General features: G+C 38.7%; 1 protein-coding gene across 2 annotated transcripts in view; it reads left to right on the forward strand.

Moving 5' to 3' along the window:
- Positions 1 to 19395, forward strand: part of PREP (prolyl endopeptidase) — a 113305-nt gene that overhangs the window by 73984 nt on the left and 19926 nt on the right. For both annotated transcript variants that reach the window (XM_052781412.1, XM_052781413.1), the window contains exon 10: positions 726 to 829. In XM_052781412.1, coding sequence (XP_052637372.1) covers positions 726 to 829 — 104 coding nt within the window. The remainder of the gene's footprint in view (positions 1 to 725; positions 830 to 19395) is intronic.

Genomic DNA, 19395 nt, shown 5'->3' on the forward strand with positions numbered 1-19395 from the left:
TGTGTAGTGTCTAGATTGCTACACTCTCTGTGATTCTACCTCTGCTGCAACCTGAAAGTTATACTGCTTATAGACATAAATTTTCTCATGTGCACAATCCTTTGGAAATCATAGGTGCAACTCAAGCAAGTGAAGTTGCCTTCCAACCTGCAGGATCAGGATGTAAAATAAATTATATGAGACCAAATGTTGTTCAGTTACATAAGTAACTTGTGCTAGTCTGCCACAATTTCAAGTGGATGCTCAGCTCTTCCCATCGTCTAGGTGTCCATTTGAATTGTAATTTCAAAATATTTTATCATAAAGAGAAAAATATTGACTTGGGTGAAATTCTTGATATATTTATTGTCAGTCTGGTGGCTCTAGAGGAGATGTTTTAAAATTGACTTGATACTTCTTTCTTCCAACATGATCATTCTCATTAAGTGCTATGTAACTTTATGAAAACAAATCTTTTTTCCATTTTGCTTAACCCCCCTTTGGATACCTGGCTGTGTATGGGCAGTGAGAACTATCTTTCTGTACAGAAAGCCTTTGCACCCTTCCTAGATAAAGCGCATATATGTATGTGTTAAATTATATATTAACTGAAAGAATGTGTCTGGAGCTACTGTTTTCACCCTGCTGATTTACCTTTGCCATTCATTACTCCATCACAGTGCCTAAACTGGCATCGTTTTAATGATGGACGTACCCTAAACTGACAAACTTGCACTCTATTTTAGGTATTATATATCACTGTGATCTGACCAAAGAGGAACTGGAGCCAAGAGTTTTCCGGGAGGTGACAGTGAAAGGATTTGATCCTTCAGTTTACCAGACAATTCAGGTAGTAAACATGAATCCTGCTGTCTTTCTGTAATGACTTATGCAAGAGTTTAACAAGATTGCACTTGGCTAAGGGTGAGAGTACTTTGATTAGCTCCTGGGTTGCAGATCTGTGTGCACTCTGAAGGAATTCCACCAAGTCTTGTTAGAGAGATTGGAAGATGCCGCTGCAAGTAACTGGGGCAGACTCAATCCTCAGTCATCTTACATTATGAGGCAATCTGTTCTCTAATTTTTTGCCATGTTACAGTATTCTGTGATATTTGTGTTAACATCAAACTGCTGCTTTTCCATGTTTTTGTATTTCTTCCACCAGGGCAACCTGACACGGCTCCCATAGGCAAGTGTGTGATAGGGCAAGGCTTAAGGGGCAGTGGAGAAACAGGAGAAATTGGAATAGCCAGTCATCTTCCCAGAACTTCCACAGTATTCCGGGGTCCCCGTGGGAATTGGCAACAATAGATAAAACACATCTGACCCCACCACTCTTGTATAAGAATAGTGATGATTTTTGCCACAAGTTCATACTGTGGATCTCTAGTAAGACCTCAAGAAGAAATTGGGAGGAAAGAAGGAAATGCATTGATTCATTTGTAGCTGGCATCAAATACAAAATCCGCTATAGAACTATGAAAGGTCTTAACCATGATTATTTGGAAGGAAAGCAGGAAAATATCTAGTGATGTGAACAGGAAAATCATGTTCATTCATGCTGTGTAAGAATTTCCCATTCTGTCCACCTTTCCAAGAAGTGCCATAGTATGTTGTGTTCATTAATGCATCGGTACAGTTACACTTGGAACAACTCACTTTGATTTTCGTAAGAGCAGGATTTGCTCCCTTTGCTTGCGGTGCTGGAACAACTAGAACAAGGAGCAAAAGTTAAAAGCAATTTTAAAAGTTTGCACAAGTGGAGTTAAAATTACAGACATGGATTATCTACAAACTGGCTCTGTGAGACATGAACATCGAGAGAAATGAGTGAGGTCTTTCCTACCAAGGTCTAATGCCATTTGGTAAATTCCACAGGAATCTAGAGAATAAAATCTTTGCTGATAAAGTATTTGGAGTCAACAAAGACTGGCAGATAACAAAGTAAGAAGGACAGCAGGTTGCTGATTTATAAGGATGTGAACTGCTTGTTAAATGGTCCCATTATGACAATCTACATTTCAGTATAGCCAAGCAAGGGTAGGACATCTGGGAACCAGGGAGAGATTTATACCACTTCAGAATCTGAAATCAGGTAGGTTGTGTCAGCTGGTCTCCCAGAGCTCCCTTTGCATCCCTGGAAGGTCATAAGCTGCATCTACAGTAACAAGCAGCGTGGCATAATAATCGCAGGAGTGAAATGGCTTGTGCTGAGGATCCAATGTCCGTTTTGAGAGTTTTACTTTGGACTAGCTGTAGTCCTGTCCTGTGAACTGAATTTCCATTTTTGGTTGCAATACTTTTGGTGCACTCCTGGAGTGTATCTGCTGCTTGAGTTTCATCCAGAAGGAATCCAGTTTGCATACACTGAAACCTCTCTGCTGTAGGAAGTGAGAGTGGTGAGGAGACTTGCTTTAGAACCACACTTTTGTTTTAAACTGAAATGCTATTGTAGGAGCACTAGACACGTATCTCAGTTTAGCAGCATGGAGACTCCTTTGGAGGTGCCTGTTCCTCACACATAAGTGAAGGCATATAAGAATTAGCTAAGTTTAAGGCTTACAGAGTTAAGAGAAATTACTCCTATGGAAAACAGTGTAAGATACAGTTGATACGGAACAGGTTCAGGAAATACAGGCCTCTTCGTAGACAACTGCTTTGACCTCATAACAAGTATTGTGACTAAAAGGATTATGCAAAATACATATTTTTAGTAAGTGATATTCCCACTAAACACAGCTTTGGTAAGCCCCTGATAAAATACTATGCCCTGGTCAGGACTTTAAGAAAGATACAGAACTTCTAGAGAGACTTCATAGAAATTTGTTGAAATCATAGAATCATTTAGGTTGGAAAAGACCTTTAAGATCATTGAGTCCAACCGTAAACCTAACACTGCCAAGTCCACCGCTAAACCATGTCCCTAAGTGCCACATCTACATGTCTTTTAAATAGCTCCAGGGATGGTGACTGAATCAAAATAATTAGGGGTCTAGAAAAACAGTCATTATATTGTGATGCTTAGCATATTTAATACCCGCAATTTATAGAAGAAATTTATATTAAGAAATATTGGCGGGTAGATTAATTATCTTATATGTAGGATTTTGCATCTGTAGAGCAAGAGTGGAACAGAGGATTTTTCTTTCTATAGACAAAAGTATAAGAATATAGACAAAAGTATAAGAAGATCCAGTGCCTGAAGTGGAACTTAAATAAGCTTAGCCTGGAAAAAGGTGAAATGACCTAGGAGATAAAGTTAAGCAATAGTGTGACAACATGGCTTGGAGTCTTTAAAAGGAGATTAGATATTTTTCTTAATCTCTTATTTTTTATTTTGCCTCTGGCACATACACGGGGCAGATTCTCTAAAAGCATAAAGACAGTAGTGTGTGTGCATGAGGTGGTTGTAAACAGCCGCATCTGTTTGTCTCTGCATCTCCAGACAGAAGCAAGAGTGTTGTAGAGGACGGTTTGCTGGAAATATTCTCACAGAGAATGTTTTTACTGCTTCACTCAGATTCATTAAAGGACTTCTGCAGGATAACTTCAGGGTATAGTAAGCTGAAAAAGAGAAAGAAAACAGCATTCTTTTCAGGAAAGAACTTGGTACAATTGTAATACTGCCATCAAACTCAGAAGGATAATAATGGAACACAAATACCCATGTAATTAAAAAGGATTTAGAAGGGGTTGCCATAAATTAGAAATAATGTATTTTTCTAGTAAATCAAATTTTATGACAAAGATGCCTGGAAAAACAAAATCTCATTTTACATTTAAATCAATTACATGCTAAATTAAGGTAAAGTATAACAGTAATACAAATAATTTCAAGGAGGAAGCGTGCTGTTGCAATGTCCTTGGAAACCTTCACTTTGTAAACCACTGGCAGAGCTTCACCACCAGGCTGTAATGGGGTGGAAGTCAGTGTCACTGTTTCTGGTTTTCTCCTTACCCACTCCTGCGCAGTACCAGCTCTAGGGAAATATGACCTGTGTAGTTACACTGGGATCAGTGCTTATAAAGAGCACTCATGGCTCACCGCTCATCCAGTTTTGCCTTTTATCAACAAATGATCTCAGTGTGGCAACATCTTGGAAATTAGTTTCCCGTATCATTCAGATCCATGGAGAAATCTCAGCTGAGCTGTGAAAAAGGCTGTTTGTCAGGGCCGGGGCTGGGACTGCCTGGTCACCTTTGTAGTAGCTCAGCCTGCCAGTGCTACACACTTCTGCCAGACTCCAGTCCTCATTTCCATTTGTGGGGTTCCACTTGGACCCTGGATGATGCTTCTGCTTGGAGGAGGGAAAGGGAGGTAGCAGCTTATCAAAGCAGTTTATAAATGGCTGTCAACCTAGATGAAAGTCTTGCATAGCCATTGCAAAATTCAGGTGACATTGCAGGGAATTGTGAAAGAAACTCAAAATTAAGAATGCAAGAAATATACTGATACTAGGCAAAGATTGCTGATTATGGGAGAAGGAACAACATTACGGAACTTACTTCATAATTTTAATTTCCATCAGAATTACTAAGTAGTAAAGAAGAATGTTGCTGGCTCTGTCCTGATCCATGTCCTTAATGAAAGGCAGGTCTCCTGCCAAGGTTCTTCCTTTATTCTCATATAGCTGAAGAAATACCTGCTAAGACTAGCAATCTTCCTAGCTTTGTCTGTGTAGCATATATGAAACTTTAATTAGTTGTTGTTCTTTAGCAGTCTTTGAACATAACTGAGTTAAGAAGATTTGAACTGCAGTGTAAGGTATCACATGTATATGAAACCTGAATTAATGGCAATTGGAAAATGCCACAGTGCTTGTTTTTTGTTCTTTTGGATCCACTTTACAGTGTTTCATAGATGCTGTGCAGTGCAAGTGTCAACCAGTGATAAAAGTTTACTACATGAAGTAAATTTATGGTAGAACAGCTGCTTTGTAATACCTGTGGTGAAGTTACTACCCTTTGGCAGCCCAAAGTAAAAAAAATTAGCCAGCTTACCTTGCACTGAAGGTTTCCATGTACCTAAACATTTACACCAGAGTAAGAGCATGCCTGTAGCTTGTTGGCTGTATGGGACACCCTGGAAGTACATAGTCTAACTTACTGTGCAGTAGCTTGTGCATATGCCCTTACCTTGAAAGACTCTGTGACCTTCATGAAAAAGTCAGACTGTTTAAAATGCTTGCCACACATCAAAAATTTATCCTGGCTATTTCTGTTAAATGATATACTAAGTTGTGTTTATAACTTTTCCTCTGCTAAATGCTTCTTGAAATTTGTCTTTGCTTCCCTGCATGCTTGCATTCATCACAATGACAGACTTTTTCAGGAAATAACCTAGGGTGGGTTTTACAGGAGGAAAAAACACTTTTGCAGAAACTTACAAATGGCACTTGCCATAAGCTGTTTACTGCATAAATAACTCAACTGCTGCTTTAAATAAAAAGCCTTTATTTTATCTTTACAAAATTGCCAACTAAGTTCTTATACACCTCTCCTTATTAACACCTCACAGTGACACTTAATCATGGATAAACAGTCTTCTGGGCTGGCTCACAACTCACCTACTTTTAGGCTGATATGCAGGCTTATAAGTGTTGAAATTGCAACAGTAAAAATGTTGTTTGGCTCCTTTTGCCATTCTTTTAATACCTTCCAGTACTGTCCTTAAAATAGTCTGAGATGAACCAAAAATAGATGTTGCTGTAGACAGATGCACTTTGGATTAGCTCTCGCAGAAGAACGGTGAAATTCATAACAAAACTTAGTTTTACAACTTAGTTTGATTTAAAAGCAGCTGCTGTTTAGATAGTTGCAGAGATGAAAGGACAAATCTTAAAAAGGATATTTCTTTTCTTGGGGCTGGAATGAATTTCCTCCCCTTTCTTTTGCAGATATTATTTTCATAGGTGAAATAATTTTCATGAGAAGTTCATTGTTTTATTGTTTGGTCTTTTGCCCCCATCTTCAAGCCCTGATTTCAGCACTGATTTCAAGTTATGAGTCACTGATAGGGAAAATTTGTCTACGGTCTTTCTGATTCCTAGTGGAACTTTACGCTGTACAGTTTGGCACAGCAGTTAATCTCTGTTTCAGGAAAATACAGCACTGAGAGAAGATGAGTCAGGCTTGAGGTTGATTGGCAGAGTAGTGGGAGAAACTTGTGCACAGCACCTGCCCATGCTATTCCTGGATCTAGCCGTTGCTGGTGGTGTCATTCCATGAGCGTTAGATTCCCTCATAAAAATAAAAAGTAACAGAGGGCAGCAGAGGAAAGCATTGTCCTGTGAAAGCTGTAGTAAGCTTAACCTGCTTAGCAATGCAAGAGCTGATATTGTCATTGTTTATTCAGTGTAGTTACGGACATGGTCTTAATGTTGTTTCTTTCCCTTATCTACGTATATATGCATAGATCACTGGAGTTTGGAGAGAAATTCAGTAGCTTTGAACCTATCTCTGTTAAGAAAAAGCACTCTCGTGCCAGAGAAGGCATGTACTTTTTACATTGATTCTAAGCAGAGACAAAGAATTTTCTCCTTTTCTTCAGGGGAGTAAGTTGTTTTGGCATCATTTTCTTCCCCCTTCTGAGAATCCAGCAGAGCCAAAAGGGGATTGATTTTTGAGGAGTTGGACTTTCTTGCTTCTAACAGTATTTGGGGTTTGAATCCTGCCTTGATCTCACAGGATGGGAGGGTAGAATTAATACTTGGGGGAAAACAAGTTGCTTATTGTTGTTTGTTTCTATTTTATTCCTTTTATTTCCTTGTGGTTCCATATTGCAGTAAGGAAGAAAATGAAGAAATATTGGGTGGAGGAGGGAACGTGAACAAACGCACCAGTTTTAGTGCTTGCTGCAGTGTGGCAGACACCTGCCCTCTTGCAGGGGGAAAATGAGCTTTGAGCTGCTTGCATCAGAGCTCCCAGGAAGAAGACTGAAGTCTTCAGCTCTGATCTCTGCCAGTGTTTTGGCAATGGCTGTGGTTTTGGCACCAAGACAACAGTCTCGCTCTGGAGGACATCAACAAAATCACAGTGGCAACTGTGGTAGTATTAGCTGTTTGCCTATGTAAATTTAGCATCTTACACCCTTGGCATGTAGTTGTTACAACTTTAATCTGCCATTACCTCTTCGATTTGCAGGTCAGTGAAAAAACATTAACTGAAAATGTGGTCCTCTAGTTTTGAGGCCCTGTATTTCTTAAAAGCCAAGAGATTGTATGTTAAATACGTTACATATTTGCAGCCACAGTACACTCCATTTTAAGGGGGGAAATTGTCAGTATGAAGGACTTTATGTCTAGAAAAGTATCAAGTGAAGGATTTTCTGTAATGACCTTACGTGCTCTCGAACTTGGAAATCCTTATGCCTGAGCAGAGTAGCAGCAGTTGGCTCTACACCCATTATATTTAAGCAGCCCCATCCAATGCACTTCAGATAATTCACACCAGTAATTCTCACAGACCATGATATTCCTTAAGTGTCTGGAGTAGGAACCAGATCTCTCTCTTCCAAGTAAGAGGATGAAGTGATAGGACTTTGCATTGCTTTCTTCACCAATCCAGTTCAAATCCTGTTTTAAGGCCTAAATGTCTGGGGTTGGTTTATCCCCTTCTTACATACCACAGGGGATTGCTGCACAGTTTAGGATGTTGGGAGCTTTTGTTCAGCAGAACAATGGAAATGTGGTTTGGGATGGAGGAGTACAGAACTGCTCTTAGGAAGAATTAGCACAATACCAGACCACACAGCGTGGGGGATAATACTAAAATACGAGTCTCTGTGGTTATTTGGATTGTCATATAGGCTTTGTGATTCACTAGTTCCAAGGTTTAATATTAGATTGTTTATTTTTCTGCTAAGTGTGGAGGGAATTGAAGACCTTCTTAAAACGTTTGATTCTGTAGAACCTTCATGCTCAAGACATTATAAAAACATTTAAACATTCATTTGTTTTAAGCCTATGAGAGAAGTGATTGCTTAGTAGTTTAACTAAAACTCATTGTGAAATATTATTCTTATGCCTTACTCAGTAGAACTTTTGTTTGAACTTGCAGTGGTTTGTTTTCCACTTTTCTAGTGAATGGAGATGTTAGTTGGCATACTTGATCCCAAGCTGTATTCCTTGCTCCATTTCTTACTCAGAATTCCTTAAAACACAAGGTGAAATTACAGAGCTGTAACCATTGAACATACTGTAAAGAATCCCTTTTTACACACAGGAGTTTTAAACAAGAGCTTAAGCAATTGTAATGAAGCTTAAAGGATTGTTTTACAGTCTCCCATGTCTTAAATTATTGCATTGTTAATGGTGAATAAAAAATAGTTTTGATTTTTACAATAAATGGTGAAATACATTTTGCGATCAGGAAGATTTAAAAAGTCATTCACTCAGACACCTTAAATGAACATGCGTGTTAAAGCCTTCAGGAATCTCAGTAGGTAGATTCTTTGCTGATACAGAGAGATTAAAATGAGAATGTTGTTGTAGTGAAAATGCTTGTTTCTTGTCCTCTTTCTAAACAAATCACTGAAGATTTCTTCCCTTCTCTTTTTTTCTTCAGCTTTCATACTTACTCCTGTGATTGATCTCACCTCCAGTAATTAACCATGAACATATTACTGTTTTAATTAACTCCTGTACTCACAAGATAAGTAAGAATTCTATTTAATGATTCTCAGTGGGAATCTTCTTTCAACTTTTCTTCTCCCTTTTGTATAAGCATATCAGTGTTATTTCTCAAAGGTGGTGAGTATTATTAGCTTCATTCTACAGGAGCAGAAACACTCAGAATGAAATTTGTTTGTGCTTGCATGTTGATGAGGTGTTGCACTGGGGCTATGTTTTGATGGTTTGCTGTTCTAATGGCAGTGGTTTGCTACTCTGCTTTTTGCTGATCCTCAGAGTTGAGTCTTCAGATGTGTTTTGAAAACTTAATCAAGCCAGTTATTAAAGTTTTACACAAGTAGCAGCAGTTCATAGAACTTCAGCATCAACAAAAAGCCTCCACTCTTGATATCTCTAATAGTATTAAGTGCTGACAAAACACTGTCTTTTGATCAGTATGGTGTTTGTATGGCTGTATAGTGTTGACTGAACGGCCAGCTCCATCAGTGGTGGAGGATCAAATACACAGGATGCTTCCACAAAAAAACTGCTCCAAAGCTTCTTTGTGGCTGTTTAATTCCCGCTTAGACCAAGCAGTCATAAAAATGGAAAATTTCAGCACACTAAGGGCTGCATGTATAGTCCTCTACTGAAAGAAAGAAGTGGTAGCTACCACTTTTCTTTTCTCTGTCCCTTTTTGAGGCTAAAATGTCAAACTTTGGTGTGCCAGCATTGTTCAGATTGAGAGCGCTCCTCTGCAAGTGTGGGAATTTTTCTATCCATCTGCCCACCCATTACTTTGCCTCATGGAGCCTACCCAGGAGGGTGTTAAATTGTGATGATAATGCTGCATTGAGGATAGGTCTCTCTGGGACCACAGTCATTGGTTTTATTCACACAGCTGCCAGCAAAAGATCATCAGATGATTGCAGTTGTCAGTCATCACTGGTGTGGGCCAGCATTTGAGCCATTGATCTAGCAGGGCAACACACTGAATTGCTTTACCAGGCCACCAGATAAACCAGACTTTTCTGGTTGTCTTTTTCAGTACTGTGCTAGCAGTGTCGTGTAAGTCTGTTGAATAGTCATTAGGTTTCCAAGGAAGGGGATGTACATTCAGTAAGAGTTATATATGCAGGTATATATCTCTCTCTGCCACAGGATGGTTTTTAAATTCAAGCAAATTTGCAGAACAATAGTGATTATAGTTGTTTACTTGTCAGCAAAGCCCATACTACTTGAGAATAAAATATTGTGCTCTCTGTTTATAGGTGTTTTACACATCTGTAATATGTATATGGGCAAGTTTTAAAAGATTTTCTTCTTGTTTTTAATTTTAACATTTGAATTTTTAATATTTAAATATTTAAACCATTTTCTGAAATTTAACTAATACAAATTCTCAATGCAAGTGGTGAATTTTTGAATCTATCTCTGTTCTAACCAGCTGTTCCTGTAGATTTTATTATATATGTAAACTCTCTGGATGGCCTTCACATCTCTCAAACAATCATGGTTTTGTGAAAGGTAAAAGGCAGCAAGAAGCAAGGCACTTGTTCTCTTTCAGAGTTTTGTCTTCTCCGCTTCTGCTTTTGAAGCCTCTCTTCTTGAAACCGTGTAAAATATAGATAAAAGCAATCTCAAAAGCTCATCTAATCTATTGCAGTCCAAGAGGCAGGATACTGGCTTTTCCTGCAAGAAGAGAGGAACCAGCTGTTACTGCACAGCAGGTTGCAGCTGTGAACAGAAAAACCTGCAGCAGAGCTGCTGTAATAACCAAGGGATGGAAGAACTGAGAAAGAGAAGAAACTACAGGGCCTGAATGTGATTGGCGATGGTGACGACATGGGCATGTACCCATGTCCCAAAGCTGGCCATCGTGGCTACCAAGGCTAGAGCGTGCTGATGTGTCCTGGGCTCTGTGGCAGGTTGCTTCTGCCTGTACCATTCGTGACTGGCTTTTGTCTGCCTTGTGCTTAAAAGCCTTCAGACTCTCTAGGCAATCTGTCCCTGTGTCTCACTGTATTTACTGTTAAAAAGCTTTTGCAGGGAGCAGGGTGTCCGCCACAAGATCTCACCTAAATTCCCTTGCCACAGTTGAAGTGCATTGCTTTGTGTCCCTGACAGACATGGAAGACAGGTAATTCTCTTCTAGTTACAGCAAACTTCTGCATGTTTAGAGACTGTCACCATGTGTCCCTGCAATTTTTTTCCCTTTAGACTAAAAATAAACAAAACAAAAACCTGCATTCTGTTCAGTTTTTCTAGTGGATTGTATTTTCTGGGCCTCCTATCGCTCTTCTTTCTCTCCCTGGAATCTCTTTTAGATGTTCAGCATATGGTGTGCCATGGTTTAAACTGAACACAGCACTCTAGCTGAGGCTTTGCAAATATTGTATACAGCAGAAAGGGTTACTTCATATGTCTTGCAGGTGAGACTTTGGCTTATATGTCCCAGTATAGGGTTTGCCTTTTCCCTAACAATTCACTGTTTGTTTAAGTTCAGTTTGGCATGTACTATAACTCCAAGATACTTTTCTGAATTATTTCTTAGTTGTTCCCTATCCTGTATGTGATTGCACCTGTCAGAGTATAGTATGTTGCATTTCTGGCTTTATTGGATTGCATTTTACTTTTCCATGCAGTTTTGCCTTTCGTTTGTTACTCTTTCCAAAAAGCACTCCCTTGTCCCCTCTTTTCTGCAGCGTCTCAGTGTTTCCTGTTAGCAATTAAGCTTCCCTGCGGCTCCAAATACCATTTAAATAGTTTACAGTGGATGCATCTCTCATTCTGAATGGTGTCCCTGTAGGCTACCAGGGAACTGGGGTGTTTTCAGAATAGAAACAGCTCTGACAGAGCTGGGAGGTTTGTGTTTCAGAGCTGCAGTCTTCCAAGCACACACAAGTTGGTAACTAGTTTATGCAGTCATTTAGTAGGTTTGGCATGTAACTGATACAAAGAGGTTTAAGGTAGTAGAGCAGCCTGCAGAGAACAAAATAGAAGGTTGTTGCTCCTTTATTTACTTGCGTTATCACAGCACTTCGGAGTCTTAGTCATGGACCACAGTCATCGGTGTGCTGGATAGCATAGAAATGCAGGCCATTGCAGGGCCCTTACCAACCACAGCTTGAAAACAGGACAGAGAAATAAATTGTGTTTGGAAGATTAATAATAACTATGCATTAACTACATATAGGAGACAAAAACAAATTAGAATTGGTAATACTTGAAACTAATGAAAAATGCAGATAAACTTCTGAGATTGATAGATATATCTATCTCACTGCAGCCCAATAAAATTATACTTGCTGTCTTCACCCAGGGCCGGAACTGCTTGGTGGATTAGGATTTTGTTGTTGTTGTTAATTAACATTCATCAGCCTGGTGGAAAACAGATTAATAGAGTTGAAAGTGGAAAACAGCATTTTCAAATGTTAGTGAGATCTTACATAGACTTGATTCAGACTTAGTGTAACTAAGTTGTTCATAACCCCGGAGCCTCTGCAAAGTAAATGAGGCTATGTGGCCACTCCTTGGAGCAGACTCTGCCATTTAAAGGGAGAAAGGGAAGCAAATGATAGCATATGTTGTAAACTAAAGCTACGACTCTTGCTTTCACTGTGAACATGATTACCTTAGAAAAGGATGCATGTTAACCAAGACGATCATTCAGTAGTTATGAGAAGCTCAGCTTGTACTGAGAAAATAATTTTTACTAAATAGAAATGAGGAGGTTTTGGAGAACCTCTCTTATCAGTGTTCTGTGGTACAATCATGCCTCCTAATAATATGTTGGTGTTGTGGGACACTTTCAATGGCATAGTCTCCATTTATACCAAACACAGAAAAAAAATTGTACTAATAACAGGTAAGGCAGAGCTAAAAAGGGTTCTTAGCCAATAGCTTTTTATCTAGACAGATTTGGTGGGTTGTTTTTTCTTAAATTGTCATTCACTGGTGAAGAAAGAGGACAAACTAAACACAAAGTGCTTCAATAAGTATGCAGAGATGCAGTTGTGAACTTGTGTAAGTGGAACACGTGAGTGGGATCGTTCAGGAGATTACTCTCTTGTCAGCCCTCAGTATAAGATCAGAAATAGTAAAAATTTTAAAATTACAAAATCTTGGGGAATTCTGAAAGAATGTTTTTTTCCAAGGAAAAGGAAGGAAGATAGCAGTTCACTTTCTACCCAGAAAGAGTTCAGTCACTAATTATGTGAGTTTTTTTCTGTGGGCTTTTGTCTGTTTATGATTCAGTACAAGTTCATCAGTCCGCACTTTTATTAAGGGTAATCTAGTTTGCATCTTCATTTAGCAGATGATTTGATTTTATCAACACTGCCCAGAGGTACTGATAGAATATCATCTTTCCTTAGATTAATTATTTCTGCTCTGTCCTTGAGACATCTCCCAGGAAATTTATGGGACAAGGGAAGCCTCTTAGAAATACCATTATTATTCATAGTAACTAGTTTTTCAACTGTGTAGATGAATGCTATAAAGAAACAGATGATTTCCTTAGTTCTGGCTTGCTATTCTCACAGACAGGGAAAAATTGATAGATAAATTATCTCTGACAGCTCCCCGAACTGCTTGCTTTTCAGCCAATTTGTCAATTATTTTTGAAAGTAATAGTGCACAGTGATCACTGCTAACAGCTAAAAATAGAGAAAATGCAGAAAAGCTTTAAAGCATAATGGTAGAATGCCTAAAATTAGGGAATCTTTTACCAATGGGAACTTCCCTGACTTTTTCCTTCTACTTACTAGTGGTTTTTGAACTGTTAGCACTCACTGAAGTTGACTTGACATCATTAGACATTTAATCTGCTGATCTATTAGTAGTTGAATTCCTTATAGCTGATACAAGTTTGTTGAATTTTGCTGTCTTGATCACATTTTGCCCAAGAAAGAAAACTGCTGCAAGCTGTCCGTAGTCTTATGGCTTTAAAAAACAAAGGCATTCCTCTTCTGTTGTTCATTTTTCTCCTCCTTGTTCCAACAGCATTACAGGCATGCATCACCACACTTCTTGGTGTTCCTGTTATGAAGTACCTTAAAGTCTTGGTTATGACGTCTGTCTAGAAATCGCACTGTAAACTGAAATTTTTGCTGGGTTGCTTTATACCAGTTTTGGTTTAATTTTTTCCCTAAGTATTGTTACAACAGTGTCACGAAAACTCATTCTTATAATTCTCTTCTATGTCTTGCTACTCGCTGGGTGATTTTTCTTCATTGTACAATGAGTACTGCAAATCTGAAAACAATAGATGAGCCTGAAGTACTGTCTCCACAGCAAGGAGGTGGTCACCAGGACACAACTGTTGAAATCAATAGCATCTGGTTCTTAGAATTATTTTCTTCTAAGCTAGCACCCCAAATATTGTCTAGGACCTTAGTTTATCCTTGACCATTCTCAAGGTATTTTTTAGTTTCTCTTCTGCTGCCGTTTCCTTTTTTTAATCAAGTAGGGGCACAATGTGTAACTTTGAATCCAAGCTTAAATCTCAGAAATTCAATTATTTGTAGCTATAATTTGAGTGAGAAAGCACACATGGAAAAGCTTCACAATACTTTTAAGTTACCTGTTTATTCCAGTAAGTTCTTCAGAATAAATATTCACAGCATAAGTGATCTGGGACTGATTTTGAAACATGCATTGTCCAGTATAGATGATCTCCTGTTTCCTTTCAAACCAGAAAATAGTAATGAAGAGTATCAGCTGTTTTTTCAATATTGTACTAGGCACATGCAGAATTTTTGTAGGTGTTTAGTGATATATAGCGCCTCTGGTTTTGGGTAGCCAACTTGATACCTATAAACATGGTATGATTCTCCAAGGAAGAGAGAGCAGAGTGCTCTGAAATTGTCCAGCTATTGAAAGTCATAAATAAAGCTTCTTGGCAGTGTAAATGGAATACGTGGATGGTCTTCGGTCTTTGACACAAGCTGGGCACTTGACATCACCACTGTCGAGACTGAATTTGCTCTGTGCAAGAATTTTTGGATACAGGTTTACAGGTGAGATTTGAGCATCCTGAACTGTGTAGATGCCCCTGTATTGGGGAGAAAAACCAACAGTGGTTGGTCATCTTTTTGAAGCTCGTAAAAGCTCAACAACAGGGCTGTGTTGAGATAACCGAGCAGGTTTTGAGCAAGATGGAGTCAGAAACAGAAAAGCTGAATTAGCCAGTTACTGAGTGATTATATCTCCTTCTCAGCATGTTGAATTAGATGTGTGCACCTACCACAGTATAAAACCATAAAGAAGAATAGTTATTGTGGAGTAGCTTGCATAAAGTAAGTTCTCCCCCTTACTTACCCCATGGTAAGTTACCTCTATGTTTTTATTCTTAGAGTGTTTCTCATTACAATTTGAACTGATTTTCAGCATGGCGGAGTTGAGTAGTATTTACTTTCTAATGCCTACACACTATTACAGTGAGTTGTCTCCTGTCAGAGCAGTTTTTTCAGTGAAGTAAAGGTTGATTTAATCAAACAAATTGCACTAGCCAGCAGACATTACTTATGTTTTTATTTATAACGGTGTGCTACTTGCATTGAGACAGCCCTTTGCTTATCTCATGCTATACTACTTCATAGTAAATACATTTCTTGAATGCATAAGCACAGAGGTAATTCAAGAAAGAGACTGTAACTTACAAAGGCCTCTGGGACATTTTTCTGTTTAACATGACTGCATTGTATATTTAACTCAAAAGGTAAATGTTATCTATCTGATATCTGTCTGTCTCTACACTGTACACTAAGTTTTCTTTAAGGCAAATTAATGAAAGAAAAGGAATAACCCTAAGTGGCAGATGCTAATTATTCTGCTGCAGGAAGTTCTGAGATCATACTGCAAGGGGCAGAGGATAAACATTTAGAGAAGAGGCAAGAAGTCTTCCAGGTTGCAGAAGTGGAACAGAGGGGATGTCTCATTGGATCCCATTTACCACTAAGGCTTTATGTAAAGGGAATGCTGCCTTTAATCTAGAAAAGTGCGATTTAAAAGCAATTTCTGCCATGCTGGTCTTGCAGATTTTCTGAACTTTCAGCTGTATTTTTCTCTTGCCTTCCCCTCCTTCCTCCCACCACCCTGTGAGATACCTCCCTGTAGTCATTTGCAGCTAGGCAGCTGAACTTAGTAAGGAGGAATTTCTTCTAAAAGATCATCTCCTGGCACTTTGCCTCTGTCAGCATGAGACTGCTTTTTGTCCCGGTGGGTGGGTGGTGAAACAATTTCTTCTAAGAGGTTTCTTGATTATTTTCATAGTGCTTTTGCAAATGTCTGTAGTGGGTGTTCTTTCTGAGTTTTACCTGCATGAATTTTTACTGTACCGAGTTACTTTGGCCCCTGTCCAGTTCTATATTAAGCAAGCTTTGCAACCCACATAGAATTTCTTTGAAGCTAATTTAAGAGGCTTAAAGAAGATTGATGAGGATTCCCCTCTGAAGAAAGGAAACCTCGGATCCTGTGGATTTGCTGTGTAGTAGTAATAGTTCTCTATTACCTCTCCTGACTTGTGGTTCATCCTGTATATAGGAATACAAAAACTGGTGGTTAGTAAGAGCTGCTTTTACAGGTGGCCATTGGTGGGCTGCCAGAGCTGCCATGGGGCCACTGGTGGTCTTATACTTGGGTCCATGCCACTGCTGCAATAAATAAGGTGTTTTGCTTGTGATGTGCTATATAGTCTTTAGCCCCAGACTAGTATCAGGTTTTTTTGTAAGGTCAGAGGCAATGAGGGATTGAATGGGCTTTGGGGAGGTGGTGTGGAAGGCAGCACGTGATTCTGTTTGAATCAATGAGATTTCTGCCCTGGCATCTCAAGGAGAGGATTTCTCGCTGGCTGCCACTGCTGAGGTGTTCAGACTTGCTGGTGTGAAGGCAGGGTCTTTGTGACTTGCTTCCTGAAGCACTGAGTAGCAGCTATTTGGACTTGTCAGTGGGAGGTGTTGCTGTGTAGCATTGTTTGGCCTCAGGTGCCATTACCTCTGTACCTAAATACAGGTCTGAACACCCTGATGCCACCGTCTGTGTAGGAAAACTTTCTCCAGGGACTACTCCCTTAAGTTTACTCTTCCCATCATCTTTCAGAGATAGTCGTGTGGGATTTTTAAAATGGTGAGCCTTTAACAAAGTGTTTGTGATGTTTGGGAAAACGTGTGCAACGCTGCGTAATCTACTACAAATTCTATATGCTTTTCTACCCCAAATCTCAAAACACAAATGTTGGTTTAAGTGTGATGAGAAATCCTCATCTCACACTTAATGAAGGAAATACTTCATGTGAAATTGGATGCTTGAAACGCAGTTCCAGGAAATAAAAACTGAAGCAGTCATTGCCTTTGATCGGCTGCTCAACACAGCCATGCCTGCTTCACTCGTGCCTGTGGGTGCTGGGGCTGAACGGGGCGTTGTGCTTCTCTAGCACTGCCTGTAACTTTGTGGTGGACCCTAGTGAAATCACAGCAGCCGTGTGTGAGGGCAGCTGCTCTCCTCTAGAGGTAGAAAACAATTGCTAAATTTCACAAGACCACTACGTCCTGTATTTGTTTCAAATGAAAAGGAATTATCTCAATAAAACTATATAGAAGACATTGGAACAAAACTCGTTTTAAATGCATTGTCCGTGTTATTAAACCTAAATTATTGAACATGCATTTTTAATAAGAATTATTCCAGCATGATTTATATGCCTTTTTAGTTGCTCTTTGTAAAATTCTTCGGCATTTCGCACAATGGATGTCAATCTAATGACAAGTGAAACTCTTACCTGGCTTTGATCAAGCACACAAAGACATGGAAAGAATTTATATCTCTGGTATGTAGTACCTAATCTTGAAAGAGAGGTTGAGAGAGACAGTTTTAGAATCACTACTGGCTTTCTAAGAATAATTAGCCTGCTGTGACTTAGGGGGTGTTTTCAAGTCCCAGAAGTCAACGTTTCTTTTTGTATGTAAAATTCATGTATTATCTGCAGGAAATAATTCTTTCTGAACAGCCAAACTAATCACTTTTTAATTGGATTTTAATTCTCTTTGCCATTAATGGGCGAGTCAGAAAAATTATAAAAGGTTTCTAGACATTCAAATATTGTTCACAGCTTAAAAATATATGCATTAGACCTGTTTCAATAAAATTATTTTTTATTTGTGTTTTACAGCAGTATTTAAAACCCGTGTTGAATCTTACCTTTATAAGGTTAATTTTAAATCTGTACAAGTTTGGGGTTGATTTTTGCTTAGAAGGTTTTTTGATTTTGTAAAAGGAAGATGATCTCAGGTGTACGTGCAGTTTTCCCCAGAACAATTGTAATTACCTAGATCTTTTAATCTCTGTATTACATAAACAGAGAAAACATTTCTGAAAGGGAGAAAAAGTGAAACTGAATACTCACAAATTGCTGAGTTTTTTAATTTTTAAAAATGGAAGTTTCTATTCAATTTCAGTAGTTTTAAGTATTTTTAATTATGTGGCACAATGTGAGTGTTCAGGCAGATTAGTTTTATTTCTTTTTTTGTTGTGATGATTGTATCACTTCCTTTAATATTCAAAGATATGATTTCATTTTACTTACAAGGGAAGTGTCTGGTGGATGATTGCCAAAATTATTTTTATTTCTGTGTGTAAGTCTTAATGTCTGGCTATATTATCTCCATAGAAAAATGAAAGAAAAACTTTGTCTTCAACATTTCTCTTTCAAATCCTCTTATCTCTTCAAAAGCTAAAATACTTAGTTTTGCCTCCTGGTGACTTGAGATGGAGAGGATGCTTCTTGTCACTGCAGAGGCAGAAGTGGATAAACTTTCTGAATTTAGGTCTGTGTCTACAATGCTGGCTCATTGTTCCCCTCTTCCCTAAGTGAAGATTCACCTAACATAAATACTGCACATTTAAAGCAAATAATAATTAGGAGGACAAAGACCTCCCCAGGAATGAATGTACAGAACTTTTTTATCCTACTTAATTCCTAAGTAAATTTACAAATCCTATCACACAGCCATTAACTGTATTTACTTGTAAAACTTGCTCTGTAAACTGTCTTGGAAGTAAACTTCAGTTGTCTTTTTTAGGTGAAGTTGGAATGTAAATTGCTTTCAAATGCTAAGTTTAAAAAAAACAAACCCAAAACCACAAAACATGACTCTCTAAATATATATGTATGCACTAAAGCAGAATGACTAAGGTTGTTGTTTGTGTAGCTTATATAGCTTAATCTTTGTGTAGTTTATAGTAATTGTGCAAACAGTGTTGCTTTCTCCTTGGGTCATAATAATAAGAATAGGGGCTATAAATTTATGCCTCAGGTTCAGGCATCTGAATTGAAAGTGATTTTTTCTGGCACTGAGACCCCTTTGCCGTGTGACAGATAGGGACATTAGTGTGAGATGGAGTGAGGTACTACTATTTTAGCACTGCTATACTGCTCCAGTGGTATGCTCCTAGAATAGAACAGAGGGTTGCGTGCAGCAGGAGTGCCCTGTCAACCACACAGCATTGCTGTTGCATTCCTAGAGGCTGAAAATATTTATTTTTAGCATGTCCCTCCCTGAATGGTGAGTTTCAGCATTCATAATAATATGTCTGAAGCATTGTTCTCCATCCCTTTCCCTCCAAAATCCCTTTGCTAATTTGTCCTCTTCTTATATGTGCTAATGGCTGTAGTGACATGAGTCTTTATTTGAAAATATATGAGCAATGAGTAATGTAACGCAACCAGTACAAGAGGATCACTCCTATCTGTGATAAAGCAGAAAACGGTAGTACCCTTTTATGAGCATTTACTGCTGTAAAAGCTGAC

This window comes from Harpia harpyja, chromosome 3 (genome assembly GCF_026419915.1).
Source record: "Harpia harpyja isolate bHarHar1 chromosome 3, bHarHar1 primary haplotype, whole genome shotgun sequence".
Lineage (NCBI taxonomy): Eukaryota > Metazoa > Chordata > Aves > Accipitriformes > Accipitridae > Harpia > Harpia harpyja.